The 20,508-nt window shown below is 38.1% G+C and overlaps 5 protein-coding genes across 12 annotated transcripts; 4 read left to right on the plus strand and 1 right to left on the minus strand.

The window, feature by feature from the left end:
- The first annotated feature begins 753 nt into the window (after positions 1-753).
- LOC140760872 (transcription factor TGA2.2-like) lies at positions 754-5,766 on the plus strand. 4 transcript variants are annotated; one of them, XM_073097936.1, is made up of 11 exons: positions 754-1,091; positions 1,276-1,376; positions 1,694-1,767; positions 1,851-2,036; positions 2,431-2,505; positions 2,595-2,654; positions 3,142-3,219; positions 3,287-3,353; positions 3,879-4,150; positions 4,710-4,958; positions 5,429-5,766. In XM_073097936.1, exons 1-11 carry the CDS (start codon positions 994-996, stop codon positions 5,573-5,575), a joined length of 1,407 nt encoding a protein of 468 aa, XP_072954037.1. In that variant the 5' UTR covers positions 754-993; the 3' UTR covers positions 5,576-5,766. The 4 variants fall into 4 exon arrangements, with proteins under 4 accessions (XP_072954037.1, XP_072954035.1, XP_072954036.1 ...); XM_073097934.1 differs by having other exon boundaries at positions 757-1,091; positions 1,273-1,376; XM_073097935.1 differs by having other exon boundaries at positions 760-1,091; positions 1,273-1,376; positions 1,854-2,036.
- A 595-nt stretch (positions 5,767-6,361) lies between these two features.
- On the plus strand, positions 6,362-10,159 carry LOC140760871 (putative disease resistance protein RGA3). 2 transcript variants are annotated; one of them, XM_073097933.1, is made up of 2 exons: positions 6,362-8,098; positions 8,285-10,159. In XM_073097933.1, the coding sequence occupies exons 1-2, from the start codon at positions 6,674-6,676 to the stop codon at positions 10,052-10,054; spliced, it is 3,195 nt and encodes a 1,064-aa protein (XP_072954034.1). In that variant the 5' UTR covers positions 6,362-6,673; the 3' UTR covers positions 10,055-10,159. The 2 variants fall into 2 exon arrangements, with proteins under 2 accessions (XP_072954034.1, XP_072954033.1); XM_073097932.1 differs by having other exon boundaries at positions 6,363-10,159.
- Positions 10,160-11,627: 1,468 nt separating this feature from the next.
- On the minus strand, positions 11,628-12,377 carry LOC140761299 (protein MIZU-KUSSEI 1-like). Its single transcript, XM_073098571.1, has one exon. It carries the CDS (start codon positions 12,375-12,377, stop codon positions 11,628-11,630), a length of 750 nt encoding a protein of 249 aa, XP_072954672.1.
- Positions 12,378-14,346: 1,969 nt separating this feature from the next.
- On the plus strand, positions 14,347-17,015 carry LOC140761354 (F-box protein At2g26850-like). 4 transcript variants are annotated; one of them, XM_073098639.1, is made up of 6 exons: positions 14,347-14,446; positions 14,993-15,323; positions 15,515-15,594; positions 15,848-16,026; positions 16,271-16,345; positions 16,678-17,015. In XM_073098639.1, the coding sequence occupies exons 2-6, from the start codon at positions 14,994-14,996 to the stop codon at positions 16,863-16,865; spliced, it is 852 nt and encodes a 283-aa protein (XP_072954740.1). In that variant the 5' UTR covers positions 14,347-14,446; position 14,993; the 3' UTR covers positions 16,866-17,015. The 4 variants fall into 4 exon arrangements, with proteins under 4 accessions (XP_072954740.1, XP_072954738.1, XP_072954739.1 ...); XM_073098637.1 differs by having other exon boundaries at positions 14,362-14,446; positions 14,980-15,323; XM_073098638.1 differs by lacking the exon at positions 14,347-14,446 and having other exon boundaries at positions 14,491-15,323; positions 15,834-16,026; positions 16,678-16,815.
- Positions 17,016-17,401: 386 nt separating this feature from the next.
- LOC140761092 (rhomboid-like protein 20) lies at positions 17,402-20,223 on the plus strand. The gene is made up of 8 exons (XM_073098280.1): positions 17,402-17,536; positions 17,661-17,761; positions 18,127-18,267; positions 18,519-18,585; positions 18,850-19,001; positions 19,076-19,177; positions 19,373-19,498; positions 19,766-20,223. Exons 1-8 carry the CDS (start codon positions 17,512-17,514, stop codon positions 19,931-19,933), a joined length of 882 nt encoding a protein of 293 aa, XP_072954381.1. The 5' UTR covers positions 17,402-17,511; the 3' UTR covers positions 19,934-20,223.
- Positions 20,224-20,508: the final 285 nt, after the last annotated feature.

Here is a 20,508-nt window from a genome sequence, read left to right on the forward strand (position 1 = left end):
GTCAAAACTCACAGCCAGATCCAGCCAAATAACCAAGCATAAAAGATGTGGCAATAGGACGTTTTTGCAATGGACAAATATTAATTCCATTCCAACGTGGCCCAAGTATCAACTTACTGGGCCCCATTTAAACGACCACACGACTTGACCACGACCAACTCGACCACACAGAGCGCAACCCAACTCGGTCCCACAGGATCACCAGAATCTCCACCGTCTAAGCAGCATTACTAACGGCTCAGATATCGTGCAGGTCCTCTTCGCGAGGATAGAGTGGCATAATTGCAATAACTTGCGAAAGAAGTGTCGATTTTGAGTGACACCTTTTGCGTTAAGGCGATAGGTGCTAAAATCTGCTCGCACAGTTGATTTGATTTCTGACAGTCCTATAGTCCTATTTGAATCCGCGGCAACTAAAATTGAAAAGAAAAACTAAAATGACAAAAAGTTCACCAAATTGGTCGTTAAATTAGTAATTTAAAGCAGAACTGCGGGTAGAAAGGTTATTGGATTATAAACGAGAGAAATTTACAAATTTACCCTTTACGAGGAGGAGCTGATAAATAAAATAATGTAAAATAGGTGGTGGTTTATGGTAAAATGACCAAAATAATAATTAGCAGGAGGATAAAAAGGAGAAAAGAAAAGGACGTCCAAGGGATTGGAACGGTCCAAACGTCAACTCTACCGAGGAGTTTAAAAAATTGGTCGGAATTCGAGGCTGGTGGAAACGCTCGCACGCTCTTTTATTTTCTTTCTCAAATATATAGAGAGAGAAATCGAGCTACAATAATTTCCTATAGAGAGAGAGAGAGAGAGAGAGAGAGAGAGAGAGAGACGATGACGGGATTAGGTTAATTTATTTTAGCTCCCGATGATTTCTTGCTGGGTGTTGGGGTCTTGGATTAAGAATTTGAAGCTTCTTTTTTGCTGATTTTATAGCTTAGGAGGAGGAGGAGGAGGAGGAGGAGGAGGAGATGATGATGGTGGTGGATGGGGAGTAGGAGACTGGGGACCGGTGTGGAAGATGTTAGCAATCTCGAGGGGAAGATGCCGAGCTTTAGTTCTTCTTTGTCAGGAGCTAATCTTGTGTATGTGAATTGCTTATGCTTCGTTTTATGCTATAATTATGCTCTGTAACTCATGAAGTGGAAGCAAGATTGGCTTTTATGTGCATTATTCATCTAATTTTGCTTTCAGATTAGCTTTTTTTCACGTTGTGTTTGGTTTTAAGAGTGTGAAGACATATGCTTTTTGATCGCTTTTTTGTAGTAGCGGGGAAGGAAATAGTATGCACCATACCCGGATTTCGGATTTTGCGGCGCTCGAGCAATCTGTTGGATTGCGTGTAGGGGATGTTGCTGATTTGAGCACAAGTATGTGGTTGTAACTGTCGTAAACATGGCGTTATATATTTTTCTATTTTTCTTGGTAATTTTCTGCTGTCAAGATGTGCATTTCTTGCTATTTGTGAGCTAATGTAGCGTTTTTAGATACACGTTTGTGGACCTGAGCTTAATATCTAGGGTTATTATGCATTGCAAATTTAATCTTGTTTGTCTTTGTGTTAATTTGAGGCAATCCCATGTTAGTTACTGCAAGAACTGAGAAGTGATAACGACAATGAAAGGAAAATGATATGGAGGCTAGTGGTATTAATGCTTTTATTTTCTTTTTTTTCTTTTTCTTTCAGATCCTCTTTTTGATCCAAAATTAAGGACCCTGACCATTAATTCTGATCCTCTTCAGTTTGGTGGGTATAGTAAGGTAAGCTTAGATATACTTTCATTGATATTACGGTGATGAACAAAGTTAAGGATATATTATAAACTGATAACTTGCTCTTATAGCAGCCTCTTGCTTCAACTGATATTACTACAGCAATTAGATTTGGGTCGCAAAAATTTCCACAACAATCAAATCCAGTAGCTATATCCAGTGGTAACATTGAAAACTGGGGAGAGTCTACAATGGCAGATGCCAGTCCTAGGACTGATACATCAACAGATATGGATACTGAAGACAAGAATCGAAGGGTATTGTCCATCTCCCATGTAATCATGATCTTCTATGGACACAAACTTTGTTCTTTTTATTTTTATTTTTTAATTTCCCTTTGTATGGCTTAAGTTGTCTATCTAGCCTGTATCTGAAGCCCAGCGACTTTTTTAGTATCTTCTGTTCTCAGTTTAGTACTCATATGGATTATATTGGACAGTAGTTTTATGTTGTCACTCTAAATGTAAAAGTAGTGTTGAATTATTGATTTTGCAGGAGTAAGAAGAGGTATCACTGTATAATTTATGTGCTTCCTTTCTTTTGCCTTACCATCAACTTCCTGGTCATTCTGTTCAAAATTAATGCTCAACACATGTCAATGACGCACACGTCTTATTAGTGCCACTACTTATGAGTCTATTGAATTTTCAGTTTGAACAAGGACAAGGTGCTACTGTTGGTGCTTCTGATTCCTATGATAAATCAAAGGAAAAGCTAGATCAGAAGGTATTTTAAAGTATAATTAAGCCACAGTAACTCTTCGTACCAGATTCTGGACTAAATAGAAAACATACCTTTCTTTCATTTGTATACAGACACTTCGTCGGCTTGCCCAAAATCGTGAAGCTGCTAGAAAAAGTAGGTTAAGAAAGAAGGTATTGTAATCTAATTATCAAACATCTTCCTCAATTGTTTGCTCTTTGCATCAGAATAATGGTTCTGAGATATTATGCAAGCATCTTTGTTTGTGCTGCTGATCCCAATTACTGATAGTTTTTCTTATGCTATAGTAGTCACTAACCTTGACTATATCTGGCTTTATAAAGTGATCCTACTTCCATCCTTTCCTCTAACATTACGGTTTTTTTTTTCTAATTTAGGTCTTCAATTGGGTTTTATGATAAGAATGTAGAGAGGTACTTCCACAAGTTCTTAAAATGCTTTATTGCGCTGGATTTGCCAATAGGTTTTTTGCTATTTTTAGATTGTAAGTCTTACATTTTTCAAACTCTTTTTAAAATTCTTTTGCGGAAAACTTTCTGTACAAGTTGGTAAAAGGAAGGATTTGATGTTGGTATTGATGATTATATAGGTTTGTTATAGAAGTTATAGTTCTGAAAAAGTAATCTTCACCTTTACTAGGCATATGTCCAGCAACTAGAAAGTAGCACATTGAAGCTTAATCAATTGGAGCAGGAGCTTCAGCGAGCTCGGCAGCAGGTATTATTTTTGTTATTCATTTTGTAACTTACGCATGATGTTTCACAATGAGTTTCAGGCAGAAAAGTTGCCCTGTTTGCAGGGCATATTCATTTCAAGCTCAGGAGATCAGGTCCATTCTATGAGCGGAAATGGTACTTTTATATCTCTCCCTGTTTTGTAGTTTTTCATGAGTTTATAAGTTTCCATCACCAAACAATCTAAAGAATAGTTAATCCTCATTCCAAATATCTGCCAATTGTGCTGTCTTCCATGGTTCTTTGGCTTGTTTGTGCCTCAAAGATGTATACTTTTAAACTAATATTATTCTCACATCTAGAGAAATTATTGGAGCTCTTTTATTTTATATGAAACTTGCAATACCCAGGGTAATTGCATTTAGCAAATGAGCTTACGGATTCCACTGCAAACCCCTGTCCTAGGTTACTATCACTTTGATATCTTGTTCTACTTTTCAACTGAAGGGGCTTAATATTGACTTAGTTAAATATTGCTGAGGTGAAGTGTATAAACTTACTTCCTTCAGGATAAAACCATGAAAAATGCTAAAAATTTGGCTAATTGTTTGGCTCACTATTACCTGTATGCATTTATGTAGAAGGATATTACTTTTCTTAATGCTTTATCTTAAGGAGAACTTTTATGTCTTCAATCTTTAGGTGCTTTGGCGTTTGACATGGAATATACACGATGGCTAGAAGAGAACAGTCAGCAAATTAGTGAGCTGAGAGCAGCAGTGAACTCACATGCTAGCGATAGCGAACTCCGTTCTATTGTTGATGGCATTATGTCCCACTATGATGAAATTTTTAGGCTAAAGAGTATAGCTGCTAAGGCAGATGTTTTTCACATACTGTCTGGAATGTGGAAGACTCCTGCTGAAAGATGCTTTTTGTGGCTGGGAGGCTTCCGATCTTCCGAACTTCTTAAGGTGCATCTCTTCTCTTCTTTCCATGTTTTCTCCTGGTATCCTTCTAACAGAACTAAAAAGTTTATTGGTCTGATTGAACTTGAAAATTGGTAATGAGGTTGGTGTATAAATCTAGAGAAGAATACTTAGATAGTTAATATTCAAGAAGCTTGTTCAAGCAATGGAGCAGGTCACAGTGACCTGTTCTTGTGGAAAAAGATATTATTGCATGAATTGCCAGCTTGCTCAGGTTTTCTGCTCCTCTTTTTCTGTTTCAAATGATGTCACACTGTTAACTGAAAATGTAAGTCCTAATTTGTATGTTCCTTACAAAATCTCTTTCCTTTTTCTAAGTTCACATAATTAGTCATTAGAGAGGCCCCAATTTCTCTGACCTTTTCCAACACACACTAACAAGATCAAAGACATTTTTCACTAAATTTACAAAAGCAGTGTCCAACCTCTACGAGCCTGGGGAATTTACGTTTTTACAAGATCTTAATGCAGCCTTCATAAAACTTAGAAGGCACAATTCTTGGTTATGAATTAACATATTTCCATGTTGCACTCGAACTTTTAGTTGCTCGCAGGTCAACTGGAACCTCTTACTGAGGAGCAATTAGTGAAGATATGCAACTTACAGCAGTCCTCTCAACAAGCAGAGGATGCTCTCTCACAAGGGATGGAAGCACTACAGCAGTCACTGTCAGAAACTTTGGCATCTGGATCTCTTGGTCCTGCAGGATCATCGGGTAACGTTGCAAATTACATGGGCCAGATGGCAATGGCTATGGGAAAGCTGGGCACCCTTGAAAACTTCCTCCGTCAGGTTATTCTCTGACCCCACAGACCTTGAGTTTGCTCTGGTGGCAATATTTCAATAGATCAGCTCTTGTTTACTATGCGTCGTAGCAAATGTAGTAATCCCAGACAAACTTGACCTATTACTTTTAAGAAGTAATCCCAGACAAACTTGACCTATTACTTTTAAGAAATAGAATGACTTGCAAAATGTCCATTATTGAGCATTATAGTATGGAAGAATGACAATATGATAGAGAGGGCAAATGTGGCCGCCGTATTCATAGGATATAGAGATTGGAATAGATAAGTTTATTCAGACGAACTGTAAAGTGATGTCCAAATTTGGACTATCTCCTCGATGAGCCTCTTGGAATCAAGCATTAATTAAAGCGGTTCTTCATGCTGATTTGAGTGTAAATCACTAAGTCATGAATGCTTATCTTTATGCTAAATTACATATTTCTTATCCTACCTCTTTATATTTCTTTAATTCAGGCTGACAACCTGCGGCAGCAAACCCTGCAACAATTGCATCGCATATTAACCACCCGCCAATCTGCACGAGCACTACTTGGCATAAATGACTATTTCTCACGTTTACGTGCCTTAAGCTCTCTTTGGCTTGCCCGTCCACGGGAATGAAGCAAATTTAACATCAAGGAAGCATATGTTAGATATAATCTCCAGTCAATATGTTTGCAGGTAATCAACTTATTATTACTGTTAAGAATTATTCTTGTGGTGCCTCTGGATTATCTAAATGTATGGCCTGTACCTTCTTCTATCGAGATGTTGGAAGACATATTCACTATTCAATGCGCTTCATTCGTAGATGCCTGTTGGCCTTTTTGTGGTTTAAAACTTGCAACTATTTGAAATCACATCACTGACCTGTTTCTTTTGCACAACGTCTTCCTCTTTTATTTCGGTAAAAATAAATCTGAACATGGTTTGTTGGGTCAAGAACTCAAGTTTGGAGTGTTTTACACGTCTCCTAAGATCAAACCCTTAAACTCAAACACTCTGGGAAAGGTGCACAGTTTCACTAGACCTGTTCAAAATTCGTTGGGCTGTCCCATCTGTACTGTGTTGATTATCATAAAGAAATCAAGGATTAGATTGAGCATTGAAAAACAAAAGAATTTAATCCGAAATACCGACAAAAATAAGGAGAGAGAGAGAGAGAGAGAGAGAGAGACAAAAAACATCAATAAGAAATCAGCAAATAATGGGAAGAAGGATTGAGAGACGAATATAACCAGTATATTGAACCATACATTTACTAATGGCAAAAAGACATTTATAAGATATTAATAAGTAATAAGGCAAAAAGCCAAATGTTACATACAATTATCTTTACTGCAGCTTGTACAATCTCTGTTCTTCTGTAGTCCAGTATCATTGCAGAACAACTGGCTAAGTCTTAAAAAAAGCTTCATTGGTAGGTCAGTCCAAAATTTCCTGCCCTTGTAGTCAACCCATCTAAGTCCCCATTTCAATCAACAAAGCATTGATACGACAACTGAGATGGAAAGATGGATCCAGACCTTCAGAATAATTAGGTGCCGTGCTGTAAATGCAAACCTAACTTAGTTGACTATTATGGCAGGTCCTCATAGCATGCCATAGTAGATCAATGGAAATTCCAACAATAGCAGCCTGAGCTCCTAGTCATTCATCCCCTTCTGGTTATCCTCTTTCTTTTCCTTCTAGCCCAAGCAAAGGTACAGGATCAAGATCATGGCAGAAGGAGCTGTTCTATCTGCATTCATACAACTTCTGTTTGATAGATTGTCCATTGCTGCTTCTGATGAGTTCAGATTGCTTCGCGGCATTGAAAAGGAGTTGCAGAACATGTCGACCACTCTATCTACAATACAAGCTTTGGTTGAAGATGCAGAGGAGAAGCAATTGAAGGATAGAGTGGTGCGAACTTGGCTGGCAAACATTAAGGATGTTGCCTATGAAATGGATGAGATACTGGATTTCTATGCAGCTGAAGCACTGCGATCGAAATTGGAAGGCCAATCTATAGGTCGCTGGAAGAAGGTAAAGAGCTATTTGCACTGTATTTGCTTTCAAAATGGTTTATTTAACTACAAATTGGCACAAGAAATAAAGGCAATCAATGAGAAGTTAGATAAGCTTGTCAAAGACAGATCTAATCTTGGTTTACAAATGTTTGGTGGAATGAACCGACTAGAAATCACAGAGCGACCAAAAACTAGTTCAGTGGTAGATGACTCAAGTATTATAGGAAGGGAAGAAGATAGAGAGAAGATTATTAACTTGCTATTGTCACCTAATAACTCTCTTCGTGCCTGCTTTTCTATTCTCCCTATAGTTGGCATGGGGGGGCTGGGGAAGACAACTCTAGCTCAGCTTGTCTACAATGATGATAGAATAAAAGAACATTTCCCATTAAGAATGTGGGTCTGTGTTTCCGAGGATTTTGATGAGACGAAGCTGACCAAAGAGACACTTGAATCTTCTGAAAGTGGCTTTACTTCTGCTACAACAAACATGAACTTGCTTCAAGAAGATCTCTGTAAGAAACTAAAAGGGAAGAGATTTCTTCTAGTATTAGATGATGTTTGGAATGAGGATCCTACCAAATGGTATAGCTATTACAAAGCTCTGATTGTTGGTGAAAGAGGAAGCAAAATTATAGTAACAACTCAGAATGAAAATGTTGGGAGGATCATGGGTGGCCTGTCTCCATACCAGCTGGAGCAATTATCAGACAAAGACTGCTGGAATTTATTCAGGAATTATGCATTTGTAAATGGCGACTCTAGTGTATATCCACATTTGGAAGAGATAGGGAAGGAGATTGTGAAGAAGTTGAAAGGATTACCGCTTGCAGTCAAGGCACTTGGGAGCCTACTATACTCGAAAGTGGATGTAGAAGACTGGATGAATATTTTGAACAGTGAAATCTGGGAGTTACCATCAGATAAGAACAATATCTTACCAGCTCTAAGATTGAGCTATAAGCATTTACCCCCACATCTGAAGCAGTGTTTTGCATTTTGTTCTGTCTTTCACAAAGATTATGTTTTTGAAAAAGATAAATTAGTACAGATCTGGATGGGACTTGGTTTTGTTCAGCCCCAAGGAAGAAGACGGGCAGAGGATGTAGGGAGCAGCTATTTTGATGATATGGTAAGTAGGTCATTCTTCCAATCTCATAGAGGCAAATATGTGATGCATGATGCTATCCATGATCTAGCAGTGTCTGTCTCTCAGGATGAGTGTCTTAGATTAGAGAATCATGCAAGAAGCAGCACACCTGGAAGGATTAAGCATCTATCATTCTCATGTGACATTTCAAAATCCACTTCATTTCAGGCATTCTATCACTTTCAGAGAACAAGGACTCTTCTATTATTACGCGGATACAAAAGTAAGATTGGCCCTCTTACCAATGATCTATTCTTTAAGCTAAGATATCTACGAGTATTGGAGCTGAATCGCCGAGATATCACTGAGTTACCAGATTCTATAGGTAACTTGAAACAACTTCGCTATCTAAATATTTCGGGTACCGGAGTCAGAAAGTTGCCCTCACCTATCAGTAGCTTATATAATTTGCAAACACTAAAACTGAGGAATTGTGTATTACTAGATGAAATACCAAGAGGTGTGACCAAGCTTGTAAACCTAAGACATCTTGAAGCAAGTACAAGATTGATCACTGACATAGCCAGATTAGGGAACTTAACCTGCCTCCAAAATTTGGAAGAATTCATCGTTCGCAAGGACAAGGGATACAAGATAACGGAGCTGAAGGAAATGACGGAGATTCGAGGACGTCTAAGCATTAGAAAGATTGAGGATGTAAATAGTAAGGAAGAGGCAAGCGAGGCTTTGTTAAGTGGAAAACATCACCTGTCTGTCCTTGAGCTTGTCTGGTCAGATGCAAAACATGTTAGTTTGGAAGAAGAACATCTAGCTGAGCAGGTGCTTGAAGCCCTTCAACCAAACACTCAACTGAAGGAGCTGGCGATCAAGGGCTTTGTAGGTACTATGTTTCCAAACTGGCTGAGTAGTCTCTCCTTTGTTCAAACCATTCACCTATCTGATTGTGGAAGATGCAAACTTCTCCCATCTCTGGGACAGCTACCATTTCTCAAGTATCTGGATGTAGGAGGAATGCATGCAGTAGTTCGAATAGGCCAAGAGTTTTCAGGAAATGGACATGTTAAGGGGTTTCCATCACTAATTGAATTAGTAGTTGATGACATGTCTGATCTCAAAGAATGGGTCTCTGCGGAAGATGGTGAATTGTTCCCTCGCCTCACTGACCTTGAAGTCCTTCACTGTACGAAGCTAAGAGTGTTACCAGTTCTTCCTCCTACCCTTTCGAGGCTCAGGATAGCTGAAACAGGGATTAACATTCTTCCAGAAGTGCAGGTTTCAAACTCAGTGCCCTCATCATCATTGTCATCTTTGCAAATACATGAGTGCACAAACCTCATATCCTTACAACAAGGACTACTGACGAACCAACTGGGGGCTCTCAAGGAACTGACAATCACAAGCTGTGAAGATCTTCTCTATCTGCCAGTGCAAGGCTTCAAAGCCTTTGTCTCACTTAAGAGCCTACACATATACAATTGCCCAAGGCTTGCACCGTCGGGACAGGACAGAAACTTACTGCCGCCCTTGCTTGAAGACCTTTGCATCAGCTCGTGCTCCAAATTAATCAACCCCCTTCTGTCAGAGCTTAAAGACCTTCCTTCCCTCTCTCATCTAAGAATCACCGACTGCGATGATCTTTACTGCTTCCCTGATGAGGAGCTGTCAATTGCGCTTAGATTTCTTGAGATCTTCCGTTGCAGGAACCTTCGATACTTGCCTGCTGGTCTCAGGGAACTTCCCTCTCTTACGACTTTAATCATTGTCAATTGCCCTCTGATACCACACTTGCCAGAAAAGGGCCTCCCCAGAATGTTGCAGGAGTTGAATATCAAAGATTGCCCGTTGTTAACAGAGAGCTGCCAAGAGATTAATGGAGAAGACTGGCCCAACATAGTTCATGTCCCCAACATTCAGATTGACGAAGAGGGCATCACGACAGAGAGGAGAGTAAGGAGAGGACGTGACAGCATCACCTGATATTAGTTGCCACTGTGAATGGTATGATACCAAGTTCCTTGCTGCTTCTGTTGTTTAAGTTTTTTATTTTCTGCTGAATGACATATATGATACCAATTACTTGTATCCAGTAGCCAAATATCTGTTGATACTGTAATTTTCATGAAATTCGTAATAAGTAATAACTAAGCTTCTATTCCGACATAAAATCTCCCAACACACCACACCTAGCTCACCAAGGAATTGCAAACACTTCATTTTGTGAACAAAGATAAAACTTTTGAATGAACTAAGAATATGGAAGCAAGCTAGGACTAGATGACGATGTTAAACTCAAATATGGAGAGGTGTGGTTTAGTGCTTGTATGCCTGAAAAAAGTTCAAGGAATATCCAACGCACACTCACAGGGTGATGAAAGATGTGATTAAATAGCCACATGGACAGAAGGCAAGCAATGCGAGTTTAAGCTACAAAAATGTGAAGAAGAACAGAGAAAAATGATTTTATGACGTCTTCTGATCAAGTATGAAGATAAACTACACTCGAGAGCAAATCAAAGCATAGTAAAGCAAAATTCTTCCTATGAGTAGATACAATGGCACTCAAAGAGAGTTCTTTGTTAGGAGCTCCGAGAACTCTCTAAACTACAGTCAAAATGGCATTTAATCTACTGTCATAAATTCCAAATATCTGCAATAGTAGACTTATATTTGGCAGACATAAATAATCAGTTTCCCTTATATTTATAGCATTAGCCCCCTTACTTATTTGTCCACAAAACACAAAATTTCTTTGTACAAATGAATCAATAATTGCTCAAGTATAAATTATTACTTCATAGCTTCAAACAGTCAAAACATCGAACGTGTTGCCTACGACTAACTAGAGTCTCGAGTCCATGACCAATCTAACTTGACGAAGACAAAAACACTAAGAGAGACAGATAGATTGTTCCTCACGCAAGTAAATTGTTGGGTTAGCTGAATTTATGAACTTGAGTACCTGAGTGGAGATTTCCATCTGGTCACAGAACCTAGTACTTCCTTATAAACGCTCTATCTGCTCGCCGTCCAGAAACCCAACAAGATCTTGGCTTCTGGAAATGCCAAGGCCTTTGTGTCGTCGTCGATCGTCGTGGAGAGTAAGGAAAATTTCCAATAAACATTTCTCTTGTGCGAAGAAATTTTCAATTCACACCCTGACTATCAGCTTATTCCGATTAACATCATCTGCCCAACATTTACAAATCCAACCCTGAATGTTTAAATATTGTTTAAAGACACCCTCCCTGCCATATGAGTATTTACCATTTAGTCCCTCTATCTTTTAAGGTAAATTTCCCTGTTTTAATTGCACCCTCCTATATTAATATTTGCAAATCAAGTCTTAAAATGGTTTATGACATATGTACAGAAAATACCTCTTAGATTTATTAAATAAAACTATTTAAATAGATATCTTTATTTATATAAATAAAATTAATTAAGTTATTTTGTCAATCTCGTACCAAAAACTAGATACAAAATCTCTCCATGCTTCCTTCCATCTCTTTCTTTTTTTTTAAAAAAGAAGAAGATATTTATATAAAAACAATCAAATTCTAATGAAGAAGATACTAAGCTCCGGCCCATTATTCCCGTCCGGGTTCAACATGTAAAACGACTCCGAATCCTTGCTTCCGACCACCCTATCGAAGTGCGCTCTCATGTACGCCAAATCCCCCTCCGCCGGCTCCACGATGTCGCTCGGCAGCACCCCGGCGCCGACCGACACGGTGTGCAGAAGCTGCATCACCGTCAGGTCGTCCTCCGTCGCCTCCCGCTTCACCGCGTACCCGATCTTCCTCCCGTTCACGTACGCCGTCCACAGCGGCTCGTCCAGCAGCCGCACCTTGTCGTTCGCCTTCTTCTCGCACTCCAGCGCTATCCGGAGATGCTCCGACCCCATCTCCTGCATGAACTTCCCCGTCTGCATCGCCAGCTCCAGGAGGAGCACCGGGACGCTGCCGGGGTTCTCCTGGATCGCCAGGGTGATCCGCGCCTTCCGGTGGCCGAAGAGGGTCCCCGTGGTGCGCGACGCTCCGTGGACGTGCCCGTCGTGGGGCCGGCCGCCCCGGGGGAGCCCCGCGTGGAAGCTGCACGCCGGGGTGAGGATCGGGAAGGTCCGGAAGAGCGAACGGAGCGCGCGGAGCGCCTTGCTCGACTTCGCCGGCCTCTTCGTCTTCGACGGCTCCGTTAAAGTTATCGGCGGCCGGGGCGTGCGTGGGGTGCGGGGCGATGCGGGAGGGAGCTCGGGGACGGCGGCGGCGCTCGGATTGCGCGGCGAGGGAGGAGGGAAGGACATGGAGAGGGAGGTTGATGAGTTTGCGAGGGAAGAGGAGGAGGGGAGTGGTGGTTGGTATTTGAAAAGGAGACCGTTATGGACTGCACGTATGAAAAGCTTTTCTTAATTTATAGTTATAAGACATGAGAGGATGTCATATATATTAGTGGAAGGGCACAACTAGATGCTATTTTATTAGAAATGTTATCATCCTTGATTGATTAATTTAGAATAATTGGTTAAGTAATCCATTGATGTTTTGTGAAGAAATATTGTCTACTAGCTTTTAATAATAGAAAAGTTATCCTGAATGATTCAGGGAGTGCTTCCCTGGAAACAAAGAATTCTTCAAATATAATATATTAGTGTAATTTCATAAAAAAATTTTGAGATAATTATATTTAGATCTATTTTACAAAAATAGATCTCCTAATTAGTCGTTTGCGATACCTTGACTCCCTCAACTATTATCTATTTAAATGATCGTTTAATATTTTTCATTTATCTTGTTGAGGTAATAGATTTTTTTTTTTTTTTTTCAGTTCAAAGGTACAAAATTAACACTAAAAATTATGTTTGGTAAAAGAACTTTTGCAATCACTTTGGATGAGCCACCAGTCCACCACTCACCGGTATAGATAAAGAGATAAAAAGTAGTTGCATAAAATGCCTTTAAATGCTTTATTTCTATTTCTATGTTTATTTATATCTTAAAATAAGAATATAAAAATTATGTTTTGATTTGATATAAAGTCGAGTTAAATTGAATTAATATAATATAAGATATAATTTTGATAAAAAAATATTTGCATTAGAGAGTAAAACAAATTATATTTCAGAATAAAGAAGAAATTTATTCTTGAATGGATTCTGTCCTCCATGGCTGCTACTTGCCGTAGGAAAAGATGTATATATATTCCCCAAAGACAAATGAAGTCAGGAGTCTTTGGATAGCATTGAACCAAGAAGGCATATGCTTTCTTTGAAGTGTCACTCCATGCCATCACATTAATGAAAACCAACCACTCTTGTAGCATATTTTTTGTTCTCATCTCCCTAGACATTTTTCTGGTCCCTATCATCATCCTATCCTTCTCCAATAATTCATCTGCTCCAAGAATTTCAGACTAAGATTTTCTTTTTTCTTTTCAATTCTCAGTTTGTCATATACTTCTGCTAGATCTTTGGGTTAGTTTTGACTCATCTTATATCTCTCATTTTGTAGGACTTGTTAATGAATAATAGTTTGTAGTTAGGTGACAATCATGTGATATCTTTTTAACTGATTAGAGATTGTACATAGTTTGATAGTTAATATACTATGAAAAATAAGTGAGAGGATATATATACAAACAGGCAATAGTTCAAAGGCATATATATATATATATATATATATATATATATATAATTACTTCTATATCTAATTATCTTCCTAGCATATTAATGCTTGTTTGGCTGGTTAAATGAAATCTTCACATGTTATTACATTCTTTAAAATATTATAATTGCTATTGTGCCTTTTAGAACTACTAACTAATCATGATTAAAATTAAATTTTAAATCAGAGAAGATTATTTTGCCCTTTTATGGATTATTTAATATTTTACCCAACTTTATTTATAGTACAGCAAAAAATATTTTTATTGATGTGAGATAAAAATGGTCGATAAAAGTTGCTCAAAGCTTTAAGAAAGAATAATTTGTTAGGCCCGTATCGTTTAATGATGATTTTAAATGAGTTAAGATATTTTAGTGGCATAATTATGATCTCTTGAAGTGTAGAGTGGCAATTTATGTTAACAAAAACCCAATATATTATCCATATCATTAGCAGATAGACTCTCATAATTAAAAATAGAAAGTGTTGCTGACTTCCATGCAGCGTTCCAGATCTCAACCTCTTTTGTTGGCTACTTAAATTTTTCTTTGTTGGTTGCTTATATTTATTAAGTCTCGAAGTTGGTTGCAATTAAATTAATCTATAAGCCAAGTGCCGACAACCTCTCTCTCTACACTCCATAGCTCCAAAGTCTCCTTAATTCCCCTAGATCTCATGCAATTTCTTCTTCCCAGATTCTCTGCCAAGTCTGGTAAGAAAACGAGACACGTTTTGCCAAAATGTTCGTCGTTTTGGTTTTATTTAATATATATTTTTAATTTAAAGTTATATTTGATTTGAATCCGATTTGTATCCAGTTCTATGTTACATTAAAATATAAGATAAAGACTAAAATCAATATATTATAAAACTAGAATCGAAACATTTCGTATTTTAACCAAGCCTATGGTTCAATGTACTTGAGCTGCTTCAGCTAAAGATTCTTTTGTCAGAATAAACCCATAACATAGCATTGGGAACTATGGTTATAGTAATCAATGTTTAGCCTCAGAGTTGTGTCCATTATAGCTTCTTGTATTACTTAATCCAAAGCATTAGTGGGAGACACCATGTCCTCATCCTTGATAGAAGCATCATCTTTCCATTTTAAACCCCTTCCATTTATATCTTCCCTCTCCGACCCACTTGAGCTTGGTGAGTTCTTATCATCAGCCATGTCTGAGGCTCCAATCTTGGATTTGCCTGAGCTGGCTCTGGAGTGCATTATTGAGAAGCTTTCTCCAGCTTGTTTGTGCAGCATGGCGTGTGTCTGTAGGTCTCTGAAGGGTAAGTGCACTGGTGATCATCCTTGGGAGAGGCACATGAAGGAGAAGTGGAGTGGGGTGATTGGCCCAGCAGGTAAGAAAGAGTGGGAGTTGCATTTGGCATCTCCTGGCATTGTGGAAAGATTAAAACCCAAGAGTTGGATGGAGTCTCTCTTCTTTATCTGGCCTCTTTCTTTGCTCAACTCTAAGTTTGATGCTGCTAGTAAACCAGTGAATCCATTGCGCATTGACTCAATCATGTCTTGGTATTTGGCACTCGAATGTGGTGAATACTGGTTCCCTGCTCAGGTTTACAACCGTGAGGTATATAATCTATAGCTTTTAGTTATATCTAATTAACTTCTTTTTTCTTTGCATACCAACATGTATAGCTTTTGGCTATTTGATCAACGATATCCTTGTCTTTGCAACTAGTTGTTATTGTTTCTAGCACTTTGTTCTTCAACATAACCAGTGTACTTTTTTTTTTCTCCTTCTCCTTTTTTCCCCTGCAGAATGGACATTACGGCTTTTCGTTGTCATGTTATGATGCTCAGCTTAGATACGACAGGAAAACAGACACCTTCACTGCGAGGTAAATGTATTGTGTGTTTATGCTAATGTAAATATGTTCTTGTTTTACAGTCAGTCCTATACTCTGCTGAAATTGATTCAGATTTCAGAGCTACCTATAAGTAGATGCAATTCACTGGAATACATGCCTTAGATCAGAAGATTGAGTCAAACTTCTTATAATCGCGGATAGTACTAAAATTCTAGTTGATCAGATTGAATTGAACTTTTTAAAGATACAAAGTGTTAAAAGTTGATCAGATTGCCTTTCATAGGTATCCACCACATGGGCAAAAGATTGTTAAGTTGGAGGAAGGAATACACTGGGACAGGCTGCGAGCTTCGCCTGTCGATACTCCTGCACATGATCTTTATGTCTCTAATTGTTTGCATGACTTGTGCCCAGGAGATCATTTTGAAATCCAGTGGAGGAAAAACAAAGAATTCCCGTATGGTATGTCGGTCGAGAAAACAACTGCATCCTTCGATTCGATTTTATCTTTTTCTGAATCAAAGTACAAGTCAGAAAACTCCCCCCTGCTTACAAACTTACGATGTCGGTCATTGAACGATGTGCTAATTGTTTGAGTAGCTTCTCAATAATTTGCCATTAAGCATGGCTTTCCACTGTTAGATTCTAAAACCTGGCAGTCTGGGTAAATTATCACCTGAATTATTTCTTGTTCAATGTCTGACAGGCTGGTGGTATGGAGTTGTGGGTCATTTGCATTCATGCGAAGAAAATGAACGTCGTTGTCGCTGCCACCAAGATGGTAGGAACATTAAAGGCCAAACCACACATAGGCTTGTATTTTTCTCATACTCCTTTTTCAAGGCAAAAATAGATCAACTGTAAGTCTATTATTACTCAGAGACAAATAGGCTGAATGAATCCACTGTCATGCCTTCTTGCATCACAGTCCAGTGAATTACATTAGATCAATATAACAGAATTCATATGGTAATGTGTTCTAATTAATCCATCCATATAAGGATAAGGAATTTATTCATTCAGAGCATATACTGCTGTTCTTCTGATTAGATCAAGTTCATGTAGTTTACTGATAAGCTTTCAGACTAATTCTTGAGCCTTTTCTACTGGCAGATACCATAATACTAGAGTTCAAGCAACATGCTCCTGGCTCAAGATGGAGGAAGGCGGCTATAAGTCGAAACAGTCATCGAGAAAAGGGGGATGAAACAGATGGATTTTACGGCGGAATCAGAAAACTCCAAAGCAAAGATGAAATTAATATGTGGAGAAAATTTTGGCCATCTGAAGTCATGGAATAGATAGATATAGTCTCATTTGTAAGAATTATTCTGCTTCATAATACGAATCCTAGTAGTTCTGTAATCAATATCTATGTTCATTATAAGCACTTTGTATATCAACCATTAAAAGATTAATGGCTGGGATTCTTGTAGTTAATTCATTGCAAATATTGTGCAAATTTTCAGTTCTGCAAGTCAGATTGCAAAGCTTGTTTATTTTGCAGGATTTAGATGATTGAGTCTAATTTGAATTCATAAAATCATGTTATTATTATTATTATTATTATTTTAATCAAACACCTAAGTTGAATTCATATGATCACATATCAAATCTGCAAGAGTTCGGATAAATAATGGAAACTACTATGAAAAATTCCTGAGATATGCATGATGATGATGGTCGTTTCTACAAATTTACCAGGAGAGGGGTAGATTACTATAATAAATATGTTAAAAAGAAAGGGGCTTCTCGCAATAAAGTGGAATATAGGTGGTGATTTGAAATAAAATCCCCAAAACGAGAGAAAATTACATTTCACATCCTACATTTTGACAATTTTATAAACGAAGAAGAATTAGTGGAGAAAACCAAACAATAAAGTGTAAAACCTCTTCATCGTCGTCGCCAAATCGAAAGGTTTCTCGATTTGATTCTCCTTCGGAGATGAACGGCGGCCCATCTGGTTTCCGTAAGCATTTCCTCTGGATAATTTTTTTTTTAGAAATTCCTCTATCTCGTTCCTTGGGATAAGTAGTTTGATAAATTCCTATCCATCTTAAATTTTTTTTTAATCCTCCTGATGATTCCTTTAGACAATGCTCCCATCACGAAGGCGATCGTGATCGCCACCGCCCTCTTCACTCTCCCATTTGGGATCCATGGCCGCTCTCTGATGCTAGGGTTATCGTATCAGGTAAGCGAGTTTCTTCTGACACATCCATGTGATGGATTCGGTTTGTAATGGTTAATGGATTAGGGTAATTTCAACTTCTTTTGCTACCAATGTTTGATTCGATCTTTTATATTTATTTGTCTGTTGATTGCTTGTTTGTGAACTAGGGTTCAAGGAATATATATTAGAGTGATAACATAATTTATAATATTAGGGTTATAACTTAATTTGGTTCCTGGAATACGGTGCTGATAGATGTTCACATCACGGGATAAAATTTATTGGGATTTTGTTATTATTTCTCCCCGTGCTCAGTGAATATAGTTGTTCATACTCTGTTAATGTTGGTAGAAAGAAGTTAAGTTATGTATTTCCTCTTATGACAGGATATCTATGAAAAGTTACGGATTTGGAGGTTTGTTTCTTCGGTGTTTGCTTTTTCATCAACACCGGAGTTGATATTTGGGCTATCTCTTCTCTATTACTTCAGGGTCTTTGAAAGACAAATTGGTTCTAACAAATACTTAGTAAGTGGTTGTCTGCTCTACTCTCACTATCTCATATTCGGTGCTAGAAATTTATGAGATTCTAGGAGATTGCTATCGAATATTGAGCTGCTTATTTCAGCATTGCACTTGTCATTTTGTTTTACACCTGTTGTCTTTCTTATCTTAGAAATGGATGGAAAATGCACTGACTATTTTTTTTTTTTTTTTTTTTTGGTACAAGGAGACAAAATCCTAGCCTTATGTTCAAATACTGTTGTTTAAACATGCAGGTATTTATTGTGTTCTCTGTTATAGTTTCTCTGTTGTTTGAGATCCTAACTCTGGGCTATCTCAAAGGTATGTTTCCCCAAAATTTTGCGTTATTCCTGATTGCTTTAATTTGACATACTATTTCTAATGGATCAATACTCATATGTTGGTATGTTAACCAGTCTCTTCATTCCAGAGAAGTGACCTACCTTGTCTCCATAGTTGTACTTGCTTGCGTAATGCATGTTTTTATTTTCCTTGCAATGTTAGACATTTTATATAATATTTTGCTTGCATAATCTATTTTTCCTTGCATTTTGAATTTAACATCACTGGCTTTTGCCCCTGCAGATCCCTCTTTAGGTAGACTGGCTTCTGGATCGTATGGTCTTATATTTGCATCCTTTGTACCTTTCTTCTTTGATATTCCAGTCTCCTCACGGTTTCGGATATTTGGAGTACACTCCAGTGACAAGTCGTTCATATATTTGGCAGGCCTTCAGGTTACCTAATAATAATATAGTGTTTTGGTCTTTCATAATGTGGTGACTTATCCATTTCTGTGTATGTTCTCCAGCTCCTCTTTTCATCTTGGAAACAATCTCTTATACCTGGCATGTGTGGCATACTAGCTGGGTTCTTGTACCATCTGAACACTTTTGGCATCCGTAGATTAAAGGTTAGCATCGACTCACTTTCTTTAGAAAAGTTCTTTGTGCATTATATTTTATGCAAACTTACTCCTTTTTTACTTTGGCATTTATTTGTTAACAAATTTGTTGCTTTAACATGCTATTCTGTACAGTTTGGTGCATCTATAACTTCTCACGAATTTTCAATTTGTATCATGACAATAAGTTTGAACAATGTACAGTTCCCAGATGGTGCAACATCACTCTTCTCACAATTACGATGGCCCTTCTTAAGTAATTCTTCTCAAGCATTGCCAGGTGGACGCCCTATTGGAAATATACCTTCTTATCAAGTTCGTCAAGCGGAGGCAAGTATTTGTACAAATAATCTTAAATTCTTGACCTGGGGGTGTAGATGAAGTCTACATTGAGGTCCTGAGAGCATCATCAGTGAGGTGCCCTAGGAACTTCAACGAGATTTTGCTTTCTAGGAAGTTCCACACAGAATGCCTCTCATGGATAAGCTTGCTTTCCATGTTAATGAAATGCTGTTAATGCTTTCATTTTTTGCTTGTTTCCTAGTTTACAGAACCTGATTTTAGCATCCAGATTTCTCATCTGTCTATCCTTGTCAGGGATATCCGTTACCGAACCCTGTGACTGTGCCAGAACTATCGGAAACTTCTCTTGCTACACTAGTGTCCATGGGATTTGACAACAATTCTGCCAGAGAGGCCCTTATGCAGGCGAGAAATGACATCAATGTCGCCACAAACATCCTTCTTGAAGCACAGACACGGTAACTGGTGCTCTATAATACCAGCACAATTGCAGACTTCAGAGTTAAAACAACAGATGATAACCAACTCATTCTGCTATTTCCTTCTCTTTTTTTAATAGATTTTACTGTCACAGTTCCATATTTGTTGTATGGTGACTTCCTCTGGCAGTGGGAATTCTGATACTGTAATCAATTGGTCACCCACTATATGCAGGCTCTTGTATTTTGATGTTGATACAAAGACTCGAATGCTGTGTCTGTCGGAACTGGTCAAAGGGGAAAGTGAAATTTAGAGTCCTTAATTTTTTTTTAATACATTTGAGTTTCATTTTCTCGTTTATTTATTTTGTATTACGATGATCCCAACCTTTTCCATTTATTCTCCAGAAATACTTGAGTTTCTCTTAAGACAGTAATTAACAAAATGATATGGACCTGAAATAGAAAGGAAATGGAGTACGTAGTATAAAAATCCTCTTTCCTCTTCTCAGATCTCCATCAAGACGCAAACAATTTGGAATTTGAAGTAGGAAAGCACACTGGAAAAGAAAAAAGAATGAGAACACTGGAAAATAGAAGACGTGTTTTGATACAATC

This window comes from Typha angustifolia, chromosome 6 (genome assembly GCF_048772165.1).
Source record: "Typha angustifolia cultivar Huaian chromosome 6, ASM4877216v1, whole genome shotgun sequence".
Taxonomy (NCBI): domain Eukaryota; kingdom Viridiplantae; phylum Streptophyta; class Magnoliopsida; order Poales; family Typhaceae; genus Typha; species Typha angustifolia.

Coding starts and splice junctions, on each gene's coding strand:
- LOC140760872 (XM_073097934.1), top strand. CDS start 994: ATGGGGAGTAGGAGACTGGGGACCGGTGTGGAAGATGTTAGCAATCTC. Junction 1,092..1,272: donor TTGTCAGGAGCTAATCTTGT/GTATGTGAATTG, acceptor GCTTTTTTGTAG/TAGCGGGGAAGGAAATAGTA. Junction 3,354..3,878: donor CCATTCTATGAGCGGAAATG/GTACTTTTATAT, acceptor TTCAATCTTTAG/GTGCTTTGGCGTTTGACATG.
- LOC140760871 (XM_073097932.1), top strand. CDS start 6,674: ATGGCAGAAGGAGCTGTTCTATCTGCATTCATACAACTTCTGTTTGAT.
- LOC140761299 (XM_073098571.1), bottom strand. CDS start 12,377: ATGTCCTTCCCTCCTCCCTCGCCGCGCAATCCGAGCGCCGCCGCCGTC.
- LOC140761354 (XM_073098636.1), top strand. CDS start 14,805: ATGTCCTCATCCTTGATAGAAGCATCATCTTTCCATTTTAAACCCCTT. Junction 15,595..15,847: donor ACAGACACCTTCACTGCGAG/GTAAATGTATTG, acceptor TGCCTTTCATAG/GTATCCACCACATGGGCAAA. Junction 16,027..16,270: donor AAACAAAGAATTCCCGTATG/GTATGTCGGTCG, acceptor AATGTCTGACAG/GCTGGTGGTATGGAGTTGTG.
- LOC140761092 (XM_073098280.1), top strand. CDS start 17,512: ATGAACGGCGGCCCATCTGGTTTCC. Junction 17,537..17,660: donor CGGCGGCCCATCTGGTTTCC/GTAAGCATTTCC, acceptor TGATTCCTTTAG/ACAATGCTCCCATCACGAAG. Junction 18,586..18,849: donor AACTCTGGGCTATCTCAAAG/GTATGTTTCCCC, acceptor TTGCCCCTGCAG/ATCCCTCTTTAGGTAGACTG.